Source organism: Littorina saxatilis, linkage group LG8 (genome assembly GCF_037325665.1).
Source record: "Littorina saxatilis isolate snail1 linkage group LG8, US_GU_Lsax_2.0, whole genome shotgun sequence".
NCBI classification, from domain to species: Eukaryota; Metazoa; Mollusca; class Gastropoda; order Littorinimorpha; family Littorinidae; genus Littorina; species Littorina saxatilis.
In genome coordinates, this window is record NC_090252.1 from 39,723,682 (window position 1) to 39,747,053 (window position 23,372).

At 42.5% G+C, this 23,372-nt stretch overlaps 1 protein-coding gene across 4 annotated transcripts in view; it reads left to right on the forward strand.

Moving 5' to 3' along the window:
• Nucleotides 1-23,372, forward strand: part of LOC138973506 (uncharacterized) — a 93,451-nt gene that overhangs the window by 43,736 nt on the left and 26,343 nt on the right. For all 4 annotated transcript variants that reach the window (XM_070346212.1, XM_070346213.1, XM_070346215.1 and 1 more), the window contains 6 exons: nt 2,867-3,065; nt 3,583-3,790; nt 4,064-4,293; nt 8,334-8,528; nt 11,089-11,241; nt 17,641-17,898. In XM_070346212.1, coding sequence (XP_070202313.1) covers nt 2,867-3,065; nt 3,583-3,790; nt 4,064-4,293; nt 8,334-8,528; nt 11,089-11,241; nt 17,641-17,898 — 1,243 coding nt within the window. The remainder of the gene's footprint in view (nt 1-2,866; nt 3,066-3,582; nt 3,791-4,063; nt 4,294-8,333; nt 8,529-11,088; nt 11,242-17,640; nt 17,899-23,372) is intronic.

The window sequence follows — 23,372 nt, forward strand, 5'->3', positions numbered from 1 at the left end:
CAAGTACTTCCGATGTCACTCAAAACTTCGGGAGTTGTCGCGAACTTCCCCCATAAGCATACGGGCCCAGGTGGCAAAGAGGTGGTCAAGGTCAGAGTCCAGGCAAGTTCAACTCCCACAGCCCTTCCTGATTCGCCACTACAACCAAACCATGGGAGGTGTTGATCGCACTGATCAGAACGTTGGCAAGTACAGGGTTGCCATACGCTCGAAGAAGTGGTGGTGGGCCATCTTTGCCTACTGCCTAGACGTCTGTATCCAACAGGTGTGGCATCTGTACCGAGCAACTGAGGCTGCAAAAAACAACCCGCTGGATCTTCTCGCCATCCGCAGGCGAGTTGTCAGCGTCTACCTTGGCCGCGCTTCACACCATGCAGCACCTGACCGTCAAAGAGGCCACGTTTCTGTGGACACGCGGGTCTTGGAAGAGATCAGGTTTGACCGACTGGACCATCTGGTGGAATTATGGCCAACACAACTGAGATGCGGAGCTTGCGGCAAGAAGACCAAGCATCGTTGCTCAAAATGCAAGGTCGGGGTTCATGACCGATGCTTCCGGCAATATCACACTAAATGATGTTCTTCAACGTATGTGAACCACGACTGCAACACTCTATTCTTCAGTTGAATTGAAGTCAAAATGACAAAAGCCACCGACTGTTTCCAGAGTCAGAAACGAAATGTCGAATTGTGTTCACAGTTTGTTTCATTCTGTACAAAATGTTAGAATGAACAGTTTATTTCCCATTTATCAAAGGCAACAATTGCTCAAAATTCAGTTGTGTGACTTGTTTATGTTATCTTGAATGATTTTATTTCAATAAAAGTTCAGATCATCTGTAATTTTTGCTTTTCTATGTAATGTGAGAAAGTAAGAAAACCCCTACCCTCTCGTGCCCACTGTCCCATATATGGGACGGTAACGTTTTGTCTTCTAAATCACTAATTTCAAAGTTGTACTCCAAATGAGTATGAAATAGGTCAATTATAGACCAAATACCATGCAAACAAGCAATGTTTGTTTGAAAAAAAAATTTGGGCATATATGGGTTAAGATTTCTGGGGTAATCCAGAGTGCGTCTTTAGGGCGTACAATAACTTCTTTAACAGGCATGAACTGCTTTGCAACATTCATAAAAGTTCTACTAAAAACATCAATACTATCATTAAACATTTCATTCGTCACCATACCTGTCCAATCAACTTGTGAAAGAGCGTTACAAAACCCTTCTATATTCAATTTATCGTAATTGAAAATAGTTCGTTTAAAGGAGTTACTCACATTTACAGTACTTTTTAATATCGCCCGTGGTACGCTGTGATCGCTGCAAACTGGTGGCAAAACATCTACAGATTTACTTATTTGTGGCGTTTGTGTAATTATAAGGTCTATGCAGGTACTGCTTGTTTCAGTTATACGTGTCGGAACATTGACAAGTTGACAGAGCTGATATGAATGCAACATATTGAAAAAAATTGTGAGAGGGAGAACTTATAAAATCAACGTTAAAATCACCACAGATCACAAACTTCAACACTTGACTATTTACTTTTCTTAAACTTTCGTCTACTAATTCCCAATATTGAACATTTCCATTCGGTGGACGGTAAAATGCACCTATCAAAATACTTTCTTTATTCAATTTTATCTCGCCCCACACGGCTTCTAGGCCGACGACGTTAAACTCAGGATGGGGTTTATAATACAAATATTTTTTTACATAGATCGCTACTCCGCCATAGGGATGGTCTGGACGGTCAAGTCGAACAGGGGGACTGAAATTTAAAATCAATAATGAGGAGTTATCTTCAACACTTAGTTCACAAAATTCGATTTGACAGACTTTACAAGGGAAGTTAGTAGTGTTACTCTTCTCCGACAGCTCGCACGATTTCTGACTTAAAAAAGCCACATGCACCTGTTTAAATAAAAACAAACTGAAAAAGAAAGTTATATTTGACCGACCCACACTTACGTTTTAGGCCTTGTCATCAGAAACACACATATATTTTTGTTTGTTTTTATCTTTATATGTGAGAAGATTTTGGGAGGTTCTTTGGCTGGCAGTTCTGATCGCTTTTGAAGTCCTTCTTTTAATCAACCATCTCTTGGCTCTACAGGGATTCGCCCAACGTCTTCATCGGGGCGTTCACAGACACCATACAGGCTCTCAGCAACGTGTCGCTGAATTTACGACAATCAATCAATCAATCAATCAATCAATATGAGGCTTATATCGCGCGTATTCCGTGGGTACAGTTCTAAGCGCAGGGATTTTTTTAATTTTTTATTTTTTTTTTATGCAATTTATATCGCGCACATATTCAAGGCGCAGGGATTTATTTATGCCGTGTGAGATGGATTTTTTTTTTACACAATACATCACGCATTCACATCGGCCAGCAGATCGCAGCCATTTCGGCGCATATCCTACTTTTCACGGCCTATTATTCCAAGTCACACGGGTATTTTGGTGGACATTTTTATCTATGCTTATACAATTTTGCCAGGAAAGACCCTTTTGTCAATCGTGGGATCTTTAACGTGCACACCCCAATGCCACATTCAAACACAATTTCGCTACACTGAACGTTCTAAATCGCTACATAGGGGTTGGCAGCTCCGATCACTCAATTTGAATTACATCTTTGAATTTACCTTCTCTACAGGGATTCGTCCAACGACTTCATCGGGGCATTCACAGTCACCATACAGGGTTTCATCGACGCAGATGTGCCGTTGAATTTAAGACAATGCGACATCTAAGCACCTTTTGCTACACTTAAAATAATCAATTGTTACACAGGGATTGGCAGCTCTGATCACTCTTTCAAACTTTCAATTGACCAAGTCTTGGCTCTACAGGGATTCACCCAACGATTTCATCGGGGCATTCACAGAAAGCATACAGGCTCTCGTCGACTGTCCGAACATGAAGAGTGACGTCATCTTACGCCTGCTGCGTCTGATCGAGAAGGCCAAGCTGGTCAACCCTCGCAACATACAGGACCTGCTGGACATGATGAAGAAATCGGGCGTCCTCAAACAGGACCTGTTTGACAAGGTCAGGCCCATTGAACTACTAGTTTGTGTTGTTTCATATATACTGCTGAGTTTATGCTGATCGTGTTTCTGCTTAGTGGGCTGGTAGTTGTGTGTAAGGGCGGAATTGTCAGCAAAGTCAGACAAAGAGACAGACCCCAAAAAAGAAAGAGACAGACAGATAGACAGACACAGAGACACACAAACACGCATGCACACACAAACAAACAAACACACACACACACACACACACACACACACACACACACACACACACACACACACACACACACACACTTTTCTCTGTCTAACTCTCACTTTCTTTCTCTCTCTCACAGGCACACAAACACACACACACACACACACACACACACACACATACACACACACACACATACACACACACACACACACATGCACGCACGCACGCACACATACACACACACACGCACCATTGTTTCGATGTACCTGGCAATGGTTGTTTTGTCAAAAAATAATCTATTAATTCACTAACCATTCATGTGTTTTTATTTTCACAGCTGATAGTGTTGGTCCGTGCGAGCCAGCTAAACACGCCGTACGTGCTGAGGGACTTTCTCAACGCCATCTACACCGTGGATTTCCTGACGCTCGGGGACCTGGCCTTCGCCTTGACGGATGCCCAGAAGTCCGCCAGGAAGGCCTATGAAGAGGCCGTCGAAAGTCGCTCCAAGCGAGATCTGGAAATGAAGGAGCTCAAATCTCTATGTGAGTATGGTGTCTGTCTGTGTGTGTGGTGTTGGATACACAGAAGTCCGCTAGGTAGGCCTATGACGAGGTCGTCGACAGTCGCTCCAGGAGAGATCTGGAACTGAAGGAGCTCAAAGCTCTATGTGAGTATAGTCACTAGAATGATGATGATGATGATGATGATGATGATGATGATGATGATGATGATGATGATGATGATGCGGCTGCTGCTGTTGCTGCTGCTGCGCGGCTGCTGCTGATGACATAATGACGGAATTGTATCTTGTGCAGCTTCAAGCGCGGGCAGTAGGAGAGAGTATATGGACGCACGGGAAAACACACGGGAAGACGCACGGGAAGACACACCGGAATGCACACCGGAATACACACGGGAAGACGAAGCGGAATACACACGGGAAGACGAAGCGGGATACACACGGGAAGACGAAGTGGAATACACACGGAAAGTCGAAGCGGAATACCCACGGGAAGACGAAGCGATATACACACAGGAAGACGAAGTAAATAAAAACACTAAGGGGGTCATGTTACTCGAAAAAACTACCAAATTGTAGGGAAACTACCCAGTACCAAATCAGGTTTATCAAGCTCACTATATCATTATCTGAACTTTCTAACGGCTCATAAGACCCTGCTCAGTGGACACTGCACATTAGACACTGCTCATTTCACACTGCTCATTGGACACTGCTCATTTCACACTGCTCATTAGACACTGCTCATTGGACACTGCTCATTGGACACTGCTCTTTAGACACTGCTCATTAGACACTGCTCATTGGACACTGCTCATTGGACACTGCTCATTGGACACTGCTCTTTAGACACTGCTCATTAGACACTGCTCATTTGACACTGATCATTGAACACTGCACATTCGACACTGCTAATTGGACACTGCACATTAGACACTGCTCATTGGAAACTGCTAATTGGACACTGCTCATTGGACACTGCACATTAGACACTGCTCATTAGACACTGCACATTAGACACTGCTCATTGGACACTGCTCATTGGACACTGCACATTAGACACTGCTCATTGGACACTGCTCATTGGACACTGCACATTAGACACTGCTCATTAGACACTGCACATTAGACACTGCACATTCGACACTGCACATTAGACATTGCTCATTGGACACTGCACATTAGACACTGCTCATTAGACACTGCTCATTGGACACTGCTCATTGGACACTGCTCATTGGACACTGCTCATTGGACACTGCTCATGAGACACTGCTTAATAGACACTGTTCATTCCACGCTGCTCATTTCACACTGCTCATTATCACTGTTCATTTCACACTGCTCATTTCACACAGCTCATTTCACACTGCTCATTTCACACTGCTCATTTCACACTTGTCAATATCACACTGCTCATTTAACACCGGTCATTTCACACTGCTCATTATCACTGGTCATTTCACACTGCTCATTTTGCACTGTTCATTATCACTGGTCAATTAACACTGCTCATTTCATATGGCTCATTTCACACTGCTCATTTCACACTTGTCAATATCACACCGCTCATTTCACACTACTCAATATCACACTGCTCAATATTACACTGCTCACTTTACACTGCTCATTTCGCACTGCTCAATATAGACACTGCTTAGTTCACACAGCTTATTAGACACAGCTCATTTCTCACTGCTCATTTGACACTGCTTAATAGACACTGCTTAATAGACTCTGCTCATTAGACACTGCTCATTAGACATTGCTCATTTCACACTGCTCATTATCACTGGTCATTTCACATTGCTCATTTCACACTGTTCATTTAATACTGCTCACTTCACACTTGTCAATATCACACTGCTCATTTCACACTGCTCATTATACACTGCTCGATATCACACTGCTCATTTCTCACTGCTCATTATACACTGCTCATTATACACTGCTCATTAGACACTGCTTAAACCGTCGAACGCAGAAGAAGAAGAAGAAGACACTGCTTAATAGACACTGCTCATTAGACACTGCTCATTTCACACTGCTCATTAGACACTGCTTAATAGACACTGCTTAATAGACACTGCTCATTAGACACTGCTCATTAGACACTGGTCATTTCCCACTGCTCATTGTGGCGCTGTTTTAACTGTACGTCACCCTTAATGCCATTCATGAAACCCAGTTTCGATCCGCCAACGTCACGTGACGGTTGGGCACGGTTGGCTTAGTGGTAAGGCGTCCGCCCTGTGATCGGGAGGTCGTGGGTTCAAACCCCAGCCGGGTCATACCTAAGACTTTAAAATTGGCAATCTAGTGGCCGCTCCGCCTGGCGTCTTGCATTATGGGGTTAGTGCTAGGACTGGTTGGTCCGGTGTCAGAATAATGTGACTGGGTGAGACGGGATGAAGCCTGTGTTGCGACTTCTGTCTTGTCTTCTGTGTGGCGCACGTTATATGTCAAAGCAGCGCCGCCCTGATATGGCCCTTCGTGGTCGGCTGGGCGTTAAGCAAACAAACAAACGTGACGGTTGTAAACTTTACGGACCTCCCTTTCGCCGCTACTCTTCTCTTCTTCTTCGTTCATGGGCTAAAACTCCCACGTTCACTCATGTGCTACACGAGTGGATTTTTACGTGTATGACCGTTTATACCCCGCCATTCATGCAGCATACGCCGATTTCGGGGGAGGCATGCTGGGTATTTTCGTGTTTCTATATCCCACCCAACTCTGACATGTATTACAGGATCTTTTACGTGCGCACTTGGTCTTGTGCTTGCGTGTACGCCATGAAGAGGGATAAGGCACTAGCAGGTCTGCACATAAGTTGACCTGGGAGAGCGGACATATCTCCACCCTTAACCCACCATGCAGGCGGCCGCGGCCGGGATTTGAACTCACGACCGTCCGATGTATTACCACCCTACCACTGCGCCCGTCTTTCGCCGCTACAATTATTAGCGGCGTGATGCCGCCAGTATTCTAATGATGTCTGGATGGATGTCTCAGCATGTGGTCTTATGCAATGGGGCGCCTCGCTGACTGTGCATCTCTTTGCTAGTACTAGGGAAGCCGTGATTTTGATAAGGATTTATGTTAGCATGTGTACAGAGCAAGATTAGAAGTAACAACCTCGATAGCTGAAGACGTTCGAAACCGACAGCGTTATTACCGAACATGGTCCATTCTGTATCATTGCTTTTGCCTCACTAAAAGATAGTGTATTCACAATTTCACAACACATGTCAATCCGACAGAGTTATTTTTAAACATTGTCTATTCTGCTGACAGTTATTTCCGAACATTGTCTATTCTGCTCACAGTTATTTTTAAACATTGTCTATTCTGCCGACAGTTATTTCCGAACATTGTCTATTCTGCTGACAGTTATTTCCGAACATTATCTATTCTGCTGACAGTTATTTTTAAACATTGTCTATTCTGCCGACAGTAATATTTTTAAACATTGTCTATTCTGCCGACAGTTATTTTTGAACATTGTCTATTCTGCTGACAGTTATTTCCGAACATTGTCTATTCTGCTCACAGTTATTTTTAAACATTGTCTATTCTGCCGACAGTAATATTTTTAAACATTGTCTATTCTGCCGACAGTTATTTTTGAACATTGTCTATTCTGCTGACAGGTATTTCCGAACATTGTCTATTCTGCTCACAGTTATTTTTAAACATTGTCTATTCTGCCGACAGTTATTTCCGAACATTGTCTATTCTGCTGACAGTTATTTCCGAACATTGTCTATTCTGCTGACAGTTATTTTTAAACATTGTCTATTCTGCCGACAGTAATATTTTTAAACATTGTCTATTCTGCCAACAGTTATTTCCGAACATTGTCTATTCTGCTGACAGTTATTTCCGAACATTGTCTATTCTGCTGACAGTTATTTTTAAACATTGTCTATTCTGCCGACAGTAATATTTTTAAACATTGTCTATTCTGCCGACAGTTATTTTTTAACATTGTCTATTCTGTTGACAGTTATTTTTAAACATTGTCTATTCTGCTGACAGTTGTTTTTAAACATTGTCTATTCTGCCGACAGTTATTTTCGAACATTGTCTATTCTGCTGACAGTTATTTTTAAACATTGTCTATTCTGCTGACAGTTGTTTTTAAACATTGTCTATTCTGCCGACAGTTATTTTTAAACATTGTCTATTTTGCTGACAGTTATTTTTAAACATTGTCTATTCTGCCGACATTTATTTTTAAACATTGTCTATTCTACCGACAGTTATTTCTGAACATTGTCTATTCTGCTGACAGTTATTTTTAAACATTGTCTATTCTGCTGACATTTATTTCCGAACATTGTCTATTCTGCCGACAGTTATTTTTAAACATTGTCTATTCTGCTGACAGTTATTTCCGAACATTGTCTATTCTGCCGACATTTATTTCCGAACATTGTCTATTCTGCCGACAGAGTTATTTCCGAAAACTGTCTATTCTGCCGACATTTATTTACGAAGTATTTCCGAACATTGTCTGCTCTGCTGACAGAGTTATTTCCAAACGTTGTCCGTTCTGCCTGCAGAGGTCGCCGAGTGTGAGCATGGACGACGACCTGGCGAGTAAGATGCAGGAGCTTAAGGACACTCAGGAGTGCATCCTGAAGCGTCTGGACGACATACAGAGCTCGCTGACAGACCTGGCGAGCGCCAGCACCAACACCCCTTTTGTCGTTGAGGATGGCGGCAGCTCTCTGGCTGACACACCTGACACCGACAGGGTACGGGTCTCTTCCTTGCGTTTTGACTCAAGACTAAAAGACTCAAAGACTCAAAATGTTACTATCCTTATGAAAACAAGGAAAACTGCCGTGCAGTGTCGGGCGGTTACAGACATTAAATACATCACATTTAGTACAAAATAAGAACTGCGCTGTCTAACAAAACTAAAACATACACACACCCACACACACACACACACACACACACACACACACACACACACACACACACATACACACACACACACACACACACACACACACACGAACTCTGTGAACACGAAACAACAATTACGAAAAACAGGTCTTCCAACATCAAAACCAAGTCCAGCGCAGCAGACTTGAACTGGCACGCTTTTTATCGCTGTGAGTGACGTGCCTGTTCAGTCTGCTGTGCCGGACTTGGTTTTGATGTTGGAAGACCTGTTTTTCGTAATTGTTGTTTCGCGTTCACATTTCCATACCATCCAAGCGCGTTGTTGCTTTTGTACCAAAATTGATCCCCAATTGTAATATTCATTTGTGTTGAAGTGTGCAAAATGCTGAATTTTTGCAACCATACTGTGTAAAAAGTTATTACAATTTAATCAAACTTTTTCTCAAAAGTTCCAGTACGTCCAAAAAAACTCATCACAACGCCATGATATTTTACACACTGTTTAGCAATTGTGTTATCAATACTCATGTCAAATTTAAAAGCAATACAATGAGCCATTCCAAAACAACAGGGTTTTTACCCACATTGCCCACAAGAAATGACGCCAAAACAGGCCTTTTACGGCTTCTGACGAGGCTGACACCTGTCTTCTTCAAAATGGCAAAACAACACTGCTAGGTACAACAGCTGAACCAAATCAATTTGTATGGGTAAAAAATGAGTTGTTCTTCAATTTGAGATCAAAAACGGGGTCACTCTTGCTTATTTTGATTTTGTGTGTATTTTAGTGTCTGCAAATTTGCTTTTGCGAATTTGATTTTGGGAGGTGTCCTGGGTCTCCGGTGTGACGTTTTCATCTTTCGCCGTGTTGATATTTCGATTCTCGGCCTCGTTGATCTAGTATAAACTCTACACTGAACAAAAAAACACCCTTGCCTTGGATAGTACTGATGAGCGACCTTGTGTATCTTACATTCATGGGGCCAAATTTGTCTAACCAATTTGTTTTATTTAACTTAGAAATTTGATTTATCCTAAAATGTTTCCCTTCTTACTCAAGGGACGTAACAACTCGGTACACGTTTTCGAAAAAAATCGATTTTGGGGGTGAAATTATTAAATGTCACCACCAATTTTCTTCACATGCAAGAAACTGACATGCTTTTCGTCCATAAATAATTTCACTTCCTAATTTTACCGGAAAACAACATTTCAGTCTTGAGTATATATCGAGGGGGAAATATGTACACAGGCGAAAGATGAAATCGTGACACCGGTACACTGCATAAAAACTAATTGATGAAACATGAAACTCTTCGTTGCAAACGATAGGGGAATGAATTAGCTTTCTGGCAATATACTTTGTTTTACTATAACTTGCCGTATCACAAAGTTCTACAGGTAAATGTATGTGTTCAGTTTTTTATGACGATTAGTGTAGAATTCAAATTATGTTCGGGGGGGGGGGGGGGAGCATGCCCCCGGACCCCCCTGGTAGGTTCGGCTGCTTCGCACCCTCAACTAATGTACCCCTACCACAATCGGGAACCCCCCCCCCCCCCCCACTTAGGTCCAGCCCTGGAACCCATACCCTCCTGATGAAGTCAGCAACTGTCTGACGAAAATGTGATAAAGAATTAACTGAAACTGGTTGCCAATAGGCTATCTGTGAATGGATACTTTTCTCTCTTTTTTGCTCTGCTAAGAGATTTTAACAAATCTCAGAAGAAAGTCTCCGATGACTTTCAATTGTTTCTTTCACAACTTCTGATATTTTATATTATGATCAGATCTGGGAACTCATACGATTTGGCCGTATTTTGTACGCATGATTGTCTTGAACACGAGCAGTACGGTCAGTGGAAAGAAATACGATGAGAATATTCCAAGTGCAAAACAAGGGTTCCCAAGTCTGTATGATAGTATACATAATAATAATAATTATTATGATGATAAAACATTCTTCTGTAGCGCTGTTCACCGCCAGATAACAGTCTCATGGCGCTTTACAAATCCATCGTACAATACAAGCATTAATAGTTAACATTTGATAAACAACAACCAGATACATTTGATACTCTAGAATGTTTAAAAACAACCAGTCAACAAGCAAATTATCATTCGGCACATTCACTCACAAGTCATATGCACGCATTACACCACAGCTTCAATGTCCTAATTACTTTGCTCATTTCAGTAAAAGGCAGATTTGTACAGGTGAGTCTTCAGTTTTATCTTAAATGATGGTAGTGAGGGAGACTGGCGGAGTGTAGGGACTTGGAATCTGAAGGATCTTCGAGTTTGGTTCTAGGAACTGTGAGGAGCAGCTGGGATGAGGACCTGATGTGACAGTAAGTGACAGTGTGCACATGATGTGACAGTGTACACGTGCGGTGTGTGCAGTCGGGGTCGGAGAAAGACGCCACGATCTTGGAGCTGCAGAAAGAGGTGAAACAACTGCAGACTGCAGTCAGCATTCTCGTGGAGGATGTTCAGAATCGCCGTGCTGCCGTCATCTCCGCCGCTGCAAAGGCCAGAGATCGGCCCAGCTCCGGCGTAGGTTCAAGTGCATATGTCCTGGAAATTGTAAAGAGCTCTGAGCAGGGTTTAACCCTGGATTTATGCGCTCTAGAAGTATTATGCATTATTATTATTATATTTGTATTATCATTATTGACTCACCTGAGTAATTGTTGAGTATTAGGACTCATATGTGTCCGTCTGTATGGACGGCCGGTGTAACACGAGAAAATTACTCCCACGAGATTTTTACTCCGGAGTAAAAATTTCGTACGAAAATGTTACTCCTTTTACGAAAAAAAACACTCCTCCATTACACGAGAAAATTACTCCCCACGACAGGTGAGTTCCAAGTAAACATTTCGTACAAAAATGTTACTCCCCAGACGAATAAAAAACGAATAAATTACTTCACCCTAACACGAGCAATTTAACTTCCCATGTCAGGTGTACGAAATTTATACTCCCTTGTCCCCTGTTAGTCTTGGTGGTGGAAGGGGTGGAGGGAGGGTAGCACGACATTCGTTTGCGCGAGATCACATATTGGCATTATCCCTTCGCCCGCATCCCATTTTCGCGTACGAGATTTTTACTGGAAGTAAAAAAAATGGGGAATAAAAATGTCGTGGAGGGAGTAATATTTTCGTGCCTTGGGGAGTTCTTTTCTCGTACGAAAAATTTACTCGGAGTAAGAATTTCGTACGAAATTTTTACTCCGGAGTAAATTTTTTGTGGAGTAAAAATTTCGTGTTACACCGGCTGGACGTTTAGATTATCTCGGATGGTTTTTTTTTTCAAGCTAGTTTTGGGGTCACTGGGGGTCATGCTCGATTCATGATAACTGAATATATATAGACGTTATCTCAGGCCTTTTTGTAGCTAGAGCTTTGAAACTTTGAACACTTTAACGGTTTGTTAATCTACCGACGTGACCGTAGTTTGGTTGACCCCCGTCATATTTTGGGGTCACAGCGGGGTCATGTTTGTAAAAGCTTTACATTGAGGTTTTCTCAGTTGTTTTAGGAGCAAAATTAATTTAGCCTCTAGATTTCACGAAATGTGTAGGTGCAGGGTTATATCAGCAGACATGACCAAAATTTGTTTTCATCAAATTTTAGTGTCCCAGCATGAACATGTTTGCTGGAAAAGATTTTCACCACTGAAAATATTCACTGAGATATTAAGGATAGAAGTCTTGACCTCATTGAGCTATGGTGTCATTGTTTGATTTGGTCACAGTCTTGGCTAGACTCTTGGTGATGACATCATGTTATGATGTCATAGTTTTAGAAATGAGGTCACTCAAGTGTCTGAGTATATATATTTTGTCTGGGCTAGCCAAACCTCAATTTGGGAAAGAAAATAAGTAATCATTATGATTCTTGTTTAAAAACAATCTTTTCTTTCAAATATAATTTGGTAGACGTTGAGTATATCAGGCTAGTAATAGTGATGGGGAGGAGGTTGGGGGTTGTGTAAGTTTGAATATAGCATGACTTCCCTTCTTTGTCTCTGTTATTCTAGTGAGAAAACATCCCGCGATAGTGCTCCGTAGACCTAAAGTTCGGTCATGACCTAGGCAAATAACTTGCGCAGCCGCAGAAACAAGAAAAAGAAAACCTTTTTGAAAATGGTGACGTTTGACTGGAAGCCAAGCCAATTTGACCTCTTGGTTCCGACCAACCCGCTGTTGATGATCTGGAAGGTCGTACCAGAGATACAGATCTATCCCTGGTCGTGCCGATTCATAGATTCAACCTACAAACTGCGACCTCGTCTGTGTTCAGATCGTCAAGCAATGTGTGGAATCTTGTATTCTAAAGCCTTATGGCTCGTTTTGACAAGCATTAAACGGATGAAATTAACCACATACAGTTAATTTCTTTAGCAAACTAAAACGCAGGTGGGTTGTGTGTTTTGTACAGAAATTTCTTCCACACGATAGATTCGCTGATTTGTCTCACGAAGCCCAACACGAACACAGCGATTGCAGAAGCAAACTCTGTACCTACACGACTGAGACACAAGACTGATTATTTCACAGCTGCAATGCCAACAGAGAACAAAGACGTTTTGGGTACTCATGCGGCCTTATCAAGTTTTACCCACGGACCAGCCATTTTTGCAACGGCCGGAGTCCACCGAACCAAAAACAAATGACGTCTAAGTCTCTTTTGTTATGCGTGTCATGACGCCTTTTTAATATGACAGTATGCGCGACAATTATTTCACTTCCGGTGTCATTTTAGACTGAGGAACAAGTCACTGAAAGTAGTATCTAGCCGTTTGTTGAAACAGCTGAAGCACTCTTTTTGGTTGCTGTTTCAATGTTTAACCAAACAGTGAAAAAAAGATACAATGTTCAGTGGCGAAATGACAGCGGATTGAGCATGTATTCCGGTTGATGAGGGTACGTGTCAACCAACAAGACTAGATTTGTAGCAGACGACATACAAAGTATGTAGTACCTGTCTTGTGATGATCCGACGATTATGTCGTTATAAAATATCTGTACGTTGTGAAGACAATTCAAAACAAAAATTAGTTTTGATGCGTCACGGGATATATACGTTAAACCTCCGATTCATCCATGGAATTGCGTGGTATTTCGTCTCGACAGGGTGAATGAATACATGATGTCTGTTCCGGAACTGGGCCAAACTGGCCTTGCCAAGACTGACACAAAATATGGTTGTACAATTTCTAGGCTTGCGTTGATCATTCTGCCCATGGTGAATTTCCAATGCTTTGTTTCCACATCCCATGACAAATTCTCCTTACTTTGGTCATGCCATATATATACGTTACAGGTCCGATTCATCCATGGCATAGCGTTATATTTTGTCATATATTTATTTGACCCAGTCTCGACAAAATATCACGCGAAACCATGGATGGACGGAGCTGTAACCTACACATAAATGGGAAATATTCTTAGGGTTGAATAACTAAATGGATTGATATAGGTCAGATAAGGATCAAGTTTGTGTCAAACAGTTGGATGTGAAAGTTCTCTTGAACATTATTTTATGAAGCTGGGTCAGCTTTTTGTGGAATCCTCCTTTTAAGACCTACAAAGCCCTAATGGACTTGACGAAGGAGAGTCGTATAAAGCATTTGCTTTTCTTGTTATTATTATTATTTAAGTTATTGAGACATCCCAGTGCACTTAGGGATTTATAGAGCAAATCGAGAAAATTCATTATTGAACGAAGCGCATAGCCCTGAGTTCAATAATTATTTTCGAGATTTGCTCTATAAATCCCTTAGTGCACTGGGATTGTTTCAATAACGATATTGTCAGTACCGCCAAAGAAAAAAGAAGATTCAAAACGCACATTTTGCTGCGCGCATTTAGATAGGCTGAATGTGTGGTCAGGTCGTGTGAGATCTACTTTTGTGTGGGCTGTCTCAAGTGTGTCACGTGCTTTCGTCATACGCAAACTCTTGTTTTAATTTCTGTTGGTAAATTCCAGTGTAGCGTTAAGCTAAACAGTGATGATCTTTCAGAGAGACCTCATTTGAACTCGGAGAAAGGACTGTGTTCTTATTAGTTATTTGTGATTCAAAACTTCCAGTCGAGCTTCGACTGATTGACTGTGCAGAGTGACTCCCCTTGAATTGGCTAACCCCCCCCCCCCTCCCCCCCCAAGGTCGACGGTTAGCACATTTTCAAAATAAATGTGGCATGTTTCTCGTGTGGTATCTTCACTCATCGGGGAGTCTGGTACTAAATATGAACTGTAAGAATGCTCTGAACACTACACGTATTATATCCCCATCGTTTTATCGTTCACATTTGCCCAACATGTTAATTTGCTGAGCGGGGTTTATGTCGTCTGCTAGGCACTGCAGTCTCATGTCAAAAACAAAAATTGCTCGTCACGTTGCACTGAGTCTGCATGCATGAGGCAGGCTGGTAATAAGTCTTATATATGGTCAGAACGTTCTAAACCCTACACGTTTTCTATTCCGATTGTTCTTGCCTTGAAATAATAATTCGAAAACCATTCATTTACTGAACTGATGCAGTCGTATTTCAGTGTAGTCTGCTACATATTGAGGTCTAACGAATGACGTCTCACAACGTGCGTGGTCGTCCTTGGCGGTCAAGAAAGCCGCCGCGATCATTGCGCAGACGACACTTCTAGACCGCCAATAGTTTTTGTGCGCATCACGTGCTCCACATAAATCGGCCGGAAACAAAGCAATTGGGAAACCTGGATATTCCAAATGCTGATCTAGCTATAGCTGGTACGTTATCGGAATAACACTTGTGTTTTCTGTTAGCTGCTGGGAATTGTATACTAACTCATCATTTGGTAATGTGGATAATAAGCTACATGCCACTAACACGGCATAGTTATGAGAAGAATCTTAGCAAGTCGAAACTGAAAAATGAGACACAGCAGGTTCTATTTTTAGATCAGTGGCAACTGTGGCACAGCCACAGGCACATGCAATCTGTCAGAAAAAAACCCACTTCTGTTTTAATTGAGAAGCAGGAAATTTATGGTCATTTAGTATTGTGGAGAATATAATCTACATGTCATTAATTAATTCTGAGGATGAGAGTACAGTCTCGCTTAGGCAAAGGGCGGAAGAATACGCTCTGTGGAAAAGTTAGCGCACTCTTGGAGTGCGCTAACAGTTTTAGCGCATCGCCATTAGCCAAAACAACAGGTTCACATCAGTCATGTGACACCAGTACATACTGACAAGTATTATTATTTAAGTTATTGAGACATCCCAGTGCACTAAGGGATTTATAGAGCAAATCGAGAAAATTCATTATTGAACGAAGCGCATAGCGCTGAGTTCAATAATTATTTTCGAGATTTGCTCTATAAATCCCTTAGTGCACTGGGATTGTTTCAATAACGATATTGTCAGTACCGCCAGAGAAAAAAGAAGATTCAAAATGCACATTTTGCAACGCGCATTTGGATAGGCGTTTTTGTGTCAGATCTACTTTTGTGTGGGCTGTCTCAAGTGTGTCGTGCTTTCGTCACACGCAAACTCTTGTTTTAATTTCTGTTGGTAAATTCCAGTGTAGCGTTAAGCTGAAAAGTGATGATATTTCATAGAGACCTCATTTAAACTCGGAGAAAGGACTGTGCTCTTAGTTATTTGCGATTCGAAACCTTCATCGAGCTTCGACAGATTGACTGTGCAGAGTGTTGCCCCTTGCCAAGGTCGACGGTAAGCACATTTTCAAAAGTAAATGTTGCATGTTTCTCGTGTGGTATCTTCACTCATCGGGGAGTGTGGTACTAAATATGAACGGTAAGAATGCTCTGAACCCTACACGTATTAAATCCTCATCGTTTTATCGTTCACATTTGCGCAACATGTTGATTTGCTGAGCGGGATTTATGTCGTCTGCTAGGCTATAGCAATCGAACCACTGCACTGAGTCTCATTTCAAAAACAAAAATTGCTCGTCACGTTGCACTGAGTCTGCACGCATGAGGCAGGCTGGTAATAAGTTTTATATGATATATTATGGTAAGAACGTTCTAAACCCTACACGTTTTCGATTCCGACTGTTCTTGCTTTGAAATAATAATTCGGAAAACATTCATTTACTGAACAGATGCAGTCGTATTTCAGTGTAGTCTGCTACGTGCTGATCTAGCTGCTACGTAATCGGAATAACACTTGTGTTTTCTGTTATCTGCTGGGAATTGTATACAAACTCATCATTTGGTAATGTGGATAATAAGCTACATGCCACTAACATGGCATAATTATGAGAGGAATCTTCGCAAGTCGAAACTGAAAAATTAGACACAGCGGGTGCTATTTTTAGATCAGTGGCAACTGTGGCACAGGCACATGCAATCTGTCAGAAAAAACCACTTCTGCTTTAATTGAGAAGCAAGCAGGAAATTTATGGTCATAATCATTTGTATTGTGGAGAATATAAGCTACATGTCATTAATTAATTCTGAGGATGAGAGTACACTCTCGCTTAGGCAAAGGGCGGAAGAATACGTTCTGTGGAAAAGTTAGCGCACTCTTGGAGTGCGCTAACAGTTTTAGCGCATCGCCATTAGCCAATCAACTGGTTCACATCAGTCATGTGACACCAGTACTTACTGACAATTATTATTATTATTATTATTATTATTATTATTATTATGATAGTCTACCTGTCTGTGTGTGTGTTTGTCTTGCCTGCACTGGTGTACTGGTGTGTGTGTGTGTGTGTGTGTGTGTGTGTGTGTGTGTGTGTGTGTACTGGTGTGTGTGTGGTGTGTGTGTGTGTGTGTACTGGTGTGTGGTGTGTGTGTGTGTGTGTACTGGTGTGTGTGTGTGTGTGTGTGTGTGTGTGGTGTGTGTGTGTGTGGTGTGTGGTGTGTGTGTGTGGTGTGTGTGTGTGTGTGTGTGTACTGGTGTGTGTGTGGTGTGTGTGTGTGTGTGGTGTCACAGGAAGCAATCAAAGGGAGCACGAGCAAGAGCAGCGAGTCGTCATCACTGGTGACCAAGAAGAAGAAATCCAAAAAACATCACCAACCCTCCTCTTCCTCCGACTCCTTTTGGTTTGGTGAGGAATCTGCCCGATCTGTCCCATCTGCCCCATCAACCGAGAGACCTTCCGCTCAGTATCACGCTCCGGATCACTCTCCGAATCAACTAGAGCAACGAATCACAGACCCCGTGGAGTCAATTGAAGAAAAACAAACGCTGGTGAGCGACAATGGACGAACTCCGGAATGTTGATGCCCTATCTTGAACAAAACAACATGCTTTAGCTTAATTACCACTGTTATGTTTTCACTAGGATTGCTTCAAATAAGCACTATATATGCTTGAGTTAGAAATCCTAAATCCCACATATTTATTATGTCATGATGAAAATTTAATAAAACCTTGTTTAAATCAACAAAACAACCGAGAAAACCTCAACGTTTATGTTTTTCGTCATCAGCCGTCCGGACGGCCTAACACTGCTCATAACTTAGAGTCTTCCGATTACTCAGGTGAGTCAGAAAGTCACAATAGTAAATGCGCTGTAATAGACAAATAACCGGCACGGTTGGCCTAGTGGTAAGGCGTCCGCCCCTTGATCGGGAGGTCGTGGGTTCGAACCCCGGCCGGGTCATACCTAAGAACTTTAAAATTGGCAATCTAGTGGCTGCTCCGCCTGGCGTCTGGCATTATGGGGTTAGTGCTAGGACTGGTTGGTCCGGTGTCAGAATAATGTGACTGGGTGAGACATGAAGCCTGTGCTGCGACTTCTGTCTTGTGTGTGGCGCACGTTATATGTCAAAGCAGCACCGCCCTGATATGGCCCTTCGTGGTCGGCTGGGCGTTAAGCAAACAAACAAATAGACCAATTTCATAAATAACTGTGTCGGGTTTGTATTGGTAGTGAACGGGTGAATACTTTACCTTTTAGAGAGGCAAGGGGCGGGGGCGTAGCTCAGTTGGTAGCGCGCTGGTGTGACGTTTTCATCTTTCGCCGTGTTGATATTTCGCTTCTCGGCCTCGTTGATCTAGTATAAACTCTACACTGAACAAAAAAAAACACCCTTCGATAGTACTGATGAGCGACCTTGTGTGCCTTACATTCATGGGGCCAAATTTGTCTAACCAATTTAATTTTTTTTAACTTAGAAATTTGATTTATCCTAAAATGTTTTCCTTCTTACTCAAGGGACGTGACTACTCAGTACACGTTTTCGAAGAATTCGATTTTGGGGGTGAAATCTATTAAATGTTACCACCAATTTTCTTCACATGCAAGAAACTGACATGCTTTTCGTCCATAAATAATTTCACTTCTTAATTTTACCAGGAAACAACATTTTGATCAGTCTTGAGTATATGTCGAGGGGGAAATATGTACACAGGCGAAATATGAAATCGTGACACTGGCTTTGTAGCCAGTTGGTCGCTATCAGCGTGTATTCGATCCCCACCTTCGGCGAGAGATTTATTTCTCGGAGTCAACTTTGTGGATTCAACTTTGTGCAGACTCTCGTTGGTGTCCGAACACCCCCGTGTGCACACATGCGCACGAAAAAGATCTCAAGGTCACAGCGAAAGTCTCAGGGCTTGGAAAACATGAAGACACGCATGTAGTCTCTGATTATCATGATCGTATTTCGATACTTTGACGAGACAACCCCAATGCTGGTGTGTCGAAGAAGACAGCCACAGCGGCCTTGTTCGACTCAAAAGTATCACACCATATCTCGAGCGTATTACCAATATAGGCCAACTGGTCCTAAGAGGACGTTAAACCCCAATAGTCAGTCAGTGTTTCAGAAACACCCCCAGCTATAGTTACTTGCCCTATAATGTCACGCGAAAACGTTGGCCTCAATAAAAGGAAGAGCATTCACTCTTTCACAACCCATGCAAACCCGACAGAGATATATACTAGCGGAAAAAAGTTAAGGACGGTTCACACACGCAATCATAGCAAAAGAACGAATGAACATATCGTACGGAAATTTGGAACACGTTTACTTCAGTCAATGTGCAACGCAACTGCAAAATTTGGGTTTATTTCATCGAGCCGATTCGGTTATTCATGTCCACAAACAGCAGAGGGGTCACAAATAAACATAACAAGTCTTTCATGAGGTCAATAATGGGTGTGTCCGCCACGTTTGCGCTCAAGTTCACCACACCTTGACCGCATAGAGTTCATAAGCTTCGTGAAAAAGGCCTGTGGAATGGCCTGCCACTCCTGTTGGAGCATCTGCAGCAGCTGCTGCAGGTTTCTGGGAGGCTGGTGGTTGGCCCTCACCTGCCTGTCCAGTTCGTCCCATACATGCTCTATGGGGTTCATGTCTGGCGAACAGGCAGGGAAATCCATCCTGACGACCCCGGTTTGCTGGATGTAGTCGTTGACAAGCCTGGCCCTGTGAGGAGTAGCATTGTCATCCTGAAACACGGTGTTTGGGCCAATCTGCTGCAGGGTCGGCAAGACAATAGGGGCGAGAATTTCGTCCCTGTAGCGTTGACCAGTGAGATTCCCGACCACATGGTACAGGGGGGTGCGTTGATGAAGGCTGAAGCCCCCCCCCAAACCATGACAGAGCCCCCGCAGAAGGCCACCCTCTCATGCACTGTGTCGTCTTCATAACGCTCGCCCTCACGCCTCCAGACCTTGCGCCGGCCGTCAGAATGGTACAGGTTGAACCTGGACTCGTCACTGAATAGGACCTGAGCCCAGTCCCGGCGCGTCCATCTCAAGTGGCGGCGACTCCAGACCAGACGAGCCCGGCGATGAGCCTGTGTCAGCAGGGGACGCACAGCAGGACGACGACTCCGCAGCCGGGCGTCATGCAGGCGGTTGCTGATGGTCCTCTCACTAACGTTGATGTTAGTGGCAACCCGTAACTGCCCTCTGATGACCTTGCAGGTGGTGGCCCGGTGCTGCAGCGCCTGCTGTTGGATGAAACGATCTTCCCTAGGAGTAGTCTTTTTGGGGCGACCCGACCTGGGCCTCTCCTCGACATTGTTTGTCGTCTGGAACCGTTGATTCAGCCTTACAATGACTGAATGCGATACCCCAAGTTGCCTGGCCACTTCGCACTTGGATACGCCGTCGTGGAGCCAGGCAATTGCTCTTCCTCGGTTGAATGTTGTCAGCTTCCGTCTGGCAGGCATGGTGAGGAGATGGCAGCTCGCAGAAAATCGGCGGCTTATAAAGCCGAGTTCGTGATCACAATTCACACTCGAAGGATTGTCCTTGCATGTGCAAAACAATTTTGCCATGTTACCTGCCTTATTCTACCCGTGCGCACGCCAAACAACAGCCTACTTTTTGGCGATTTTGCTATTTTAGTCACGTGCTGCAGCTCTGCGCCCGGGAGTCCCGTGTAGTTTTCCTGCTAACACAGCATAACCTACCCATTGGTGTGTAGCATGCGACAGCCATTTGATTATGCTGACGAAAGAACAGGGTGTTTTAAACAAATGAAAGTTAGCGGGGAAATCAGTGGCCCGTCCCTAACTTTTTTCCGCTAGTATATATCCGAACACCGTCTATTAGGCCAAAAAAAAAAAAGGTCTGTTTACGGTAACCCGACCGACCCTAGTTTTTTCGCGCGACCCTAGACTTTTTTTTGGCATTTGGGAAAAAAAAAAAAAAAAAAATCTTTTTTTTTGGCAAAATAACGTAAAAATATGGTTTTTTGGAAAAAAAAAGAAAACAAAAACCCAACCTACCGACCCTATTTTTTTGGCCTATGTTACTGTAAACAGACCTCTTTTTTTTGGCCTTACACTGCATTTACTATGGTGACTTTCTGACTCGCCTGAGTAATCGGAAGACTCTTAGGCAAAAAAAAATAAAAAATAGTCTGTTTACGGTTACATGGAAAAAAAAAATAGGGTCGGTAGGTCGGGATATTATTTTATTTTTATTTTTTTTCTCCCAAAAAACATATTTTTAAGTTATTGTGCCAAAACAAAGATTTTTTTAATTTTTATGTTTTATTATTATTTTTTTAAAGTTTTTTTTCCCCGAATGCCCAAAAAAAGTCTATGGTCGCGCGAAAAAATAGGGTCGGTCGGAATACCGTAAACAGACTATTTTTTTGTGTGGCCTTAGTAATGAGCAGTGTTAAGCCGTCCGGACAGCCGCTGACGCAAAACATTAATGTTGAGAGTTTTTTTCGGATGTTCTTTTCAAGATAGAGTTAGGCCGTCCGGACAGCCGCTCACGCAAAACATTGATTTTTTTTTCAAGATAGGGCATCCAATTCCACACACACTGAAAGGTTTTGATAATCTTCAACTCGTCAAAATTCAAAGTCGCAGCCGGGTCAAAAACGGGAAAATTCCCATTTTCTCCAAGGTTTTTGAAGATTTAGCTTTAAAACTTCACACTAGTGGTACCCGTGCTACGCACTTTGTGTGCTGCGCATGCGATGTCATTTTGTTGGTTATGTGCTTGTGAAAATGTTGTTTGCACCCCTCCCCCCCCCCCCCCCCCCCGCACATTATCCCGCATATAATGAATTATATTCTCTTGGTGACAAATAAAATGTTAACCCTTACACCGGTGCAATTCTGTAACACATGTTACATAGCCACTTGTGAATTAACAGAGAGAAAAATAACAAAAAACAGTCATATAGGTTTTCGCATCAATGGGAGGTAATCGGAACTGACCAAAAAGACTGCGCGACCGCACGCGACTATACAAACAAACAAAATAAAATACAGCAGGTATGACGTTTGCATGAATCCATGATTACGTCTACATGAACAACAGTGATAAAAGTGCGCATCTCTTCCCAGCCGTGCAGCGCTTTGAAAGTTGGAAGCATTAAAATTTAAACGGGTAAAAAGCCATCGTGAAGATACGAAAAAAAGTATGACGTCTAAAATACTTAATGATTCAAACGCATAGTATAACATATGTAATTGACAACAGAAAATATATACATGGTTCACACACACAATCGAGTGCACACATCCATGCTTATTTAAAGTCATGTACACACACACACACATATACATACATGGCATCAAGCAACACACAATTAAATGACACATATGTAATATGGAAAACGTATAATGGACATGAACATGGCAAGTAATGTACACCGTTACCTACTATAAAATTGATGATATATATATACCACTCACTTGCTATTCGCCTAAAAGCTTGCGGTGTGCTGTGACACATATAAGAAACCAGAAGAAAAAAGGACTTTACTTTGGCGAAAAGAGCATATGCTGCTTATTTTTGTACATAACTGCTATAACTGTATTTTTTCCGAACACTTACATGTAAAAAACATAGAGATATATCTTACCATTTCACTAAGACAGCCAAAATAACGGTCAAATTAAGGGGAGATCATGATGACGTACATGTCTATGGTTGCACCGGGGGAAAATATTTAGTCGCTGGAACCTATAAGGTATAACACATGTTACATAGCCACTGGTGAATTAACAGAGAGAAAAATAACAAAAAACAGTCATATAGGTTTTCGCATCAATGGGAGGTAATCGGAACTGACCAAAAAGACTGCGCGACCGCACGCGACTATACAAACAAACAAAATAAAATACAGCAGGTATGACGTTTGCATGAATCCATGATTACGTCAACATGAACAACAGTGATAAAAGTGCGCATCTCTTCCCAGCCGTGCAGCGCTTTGAAAGTTGGAAGCATTAAAATTTAA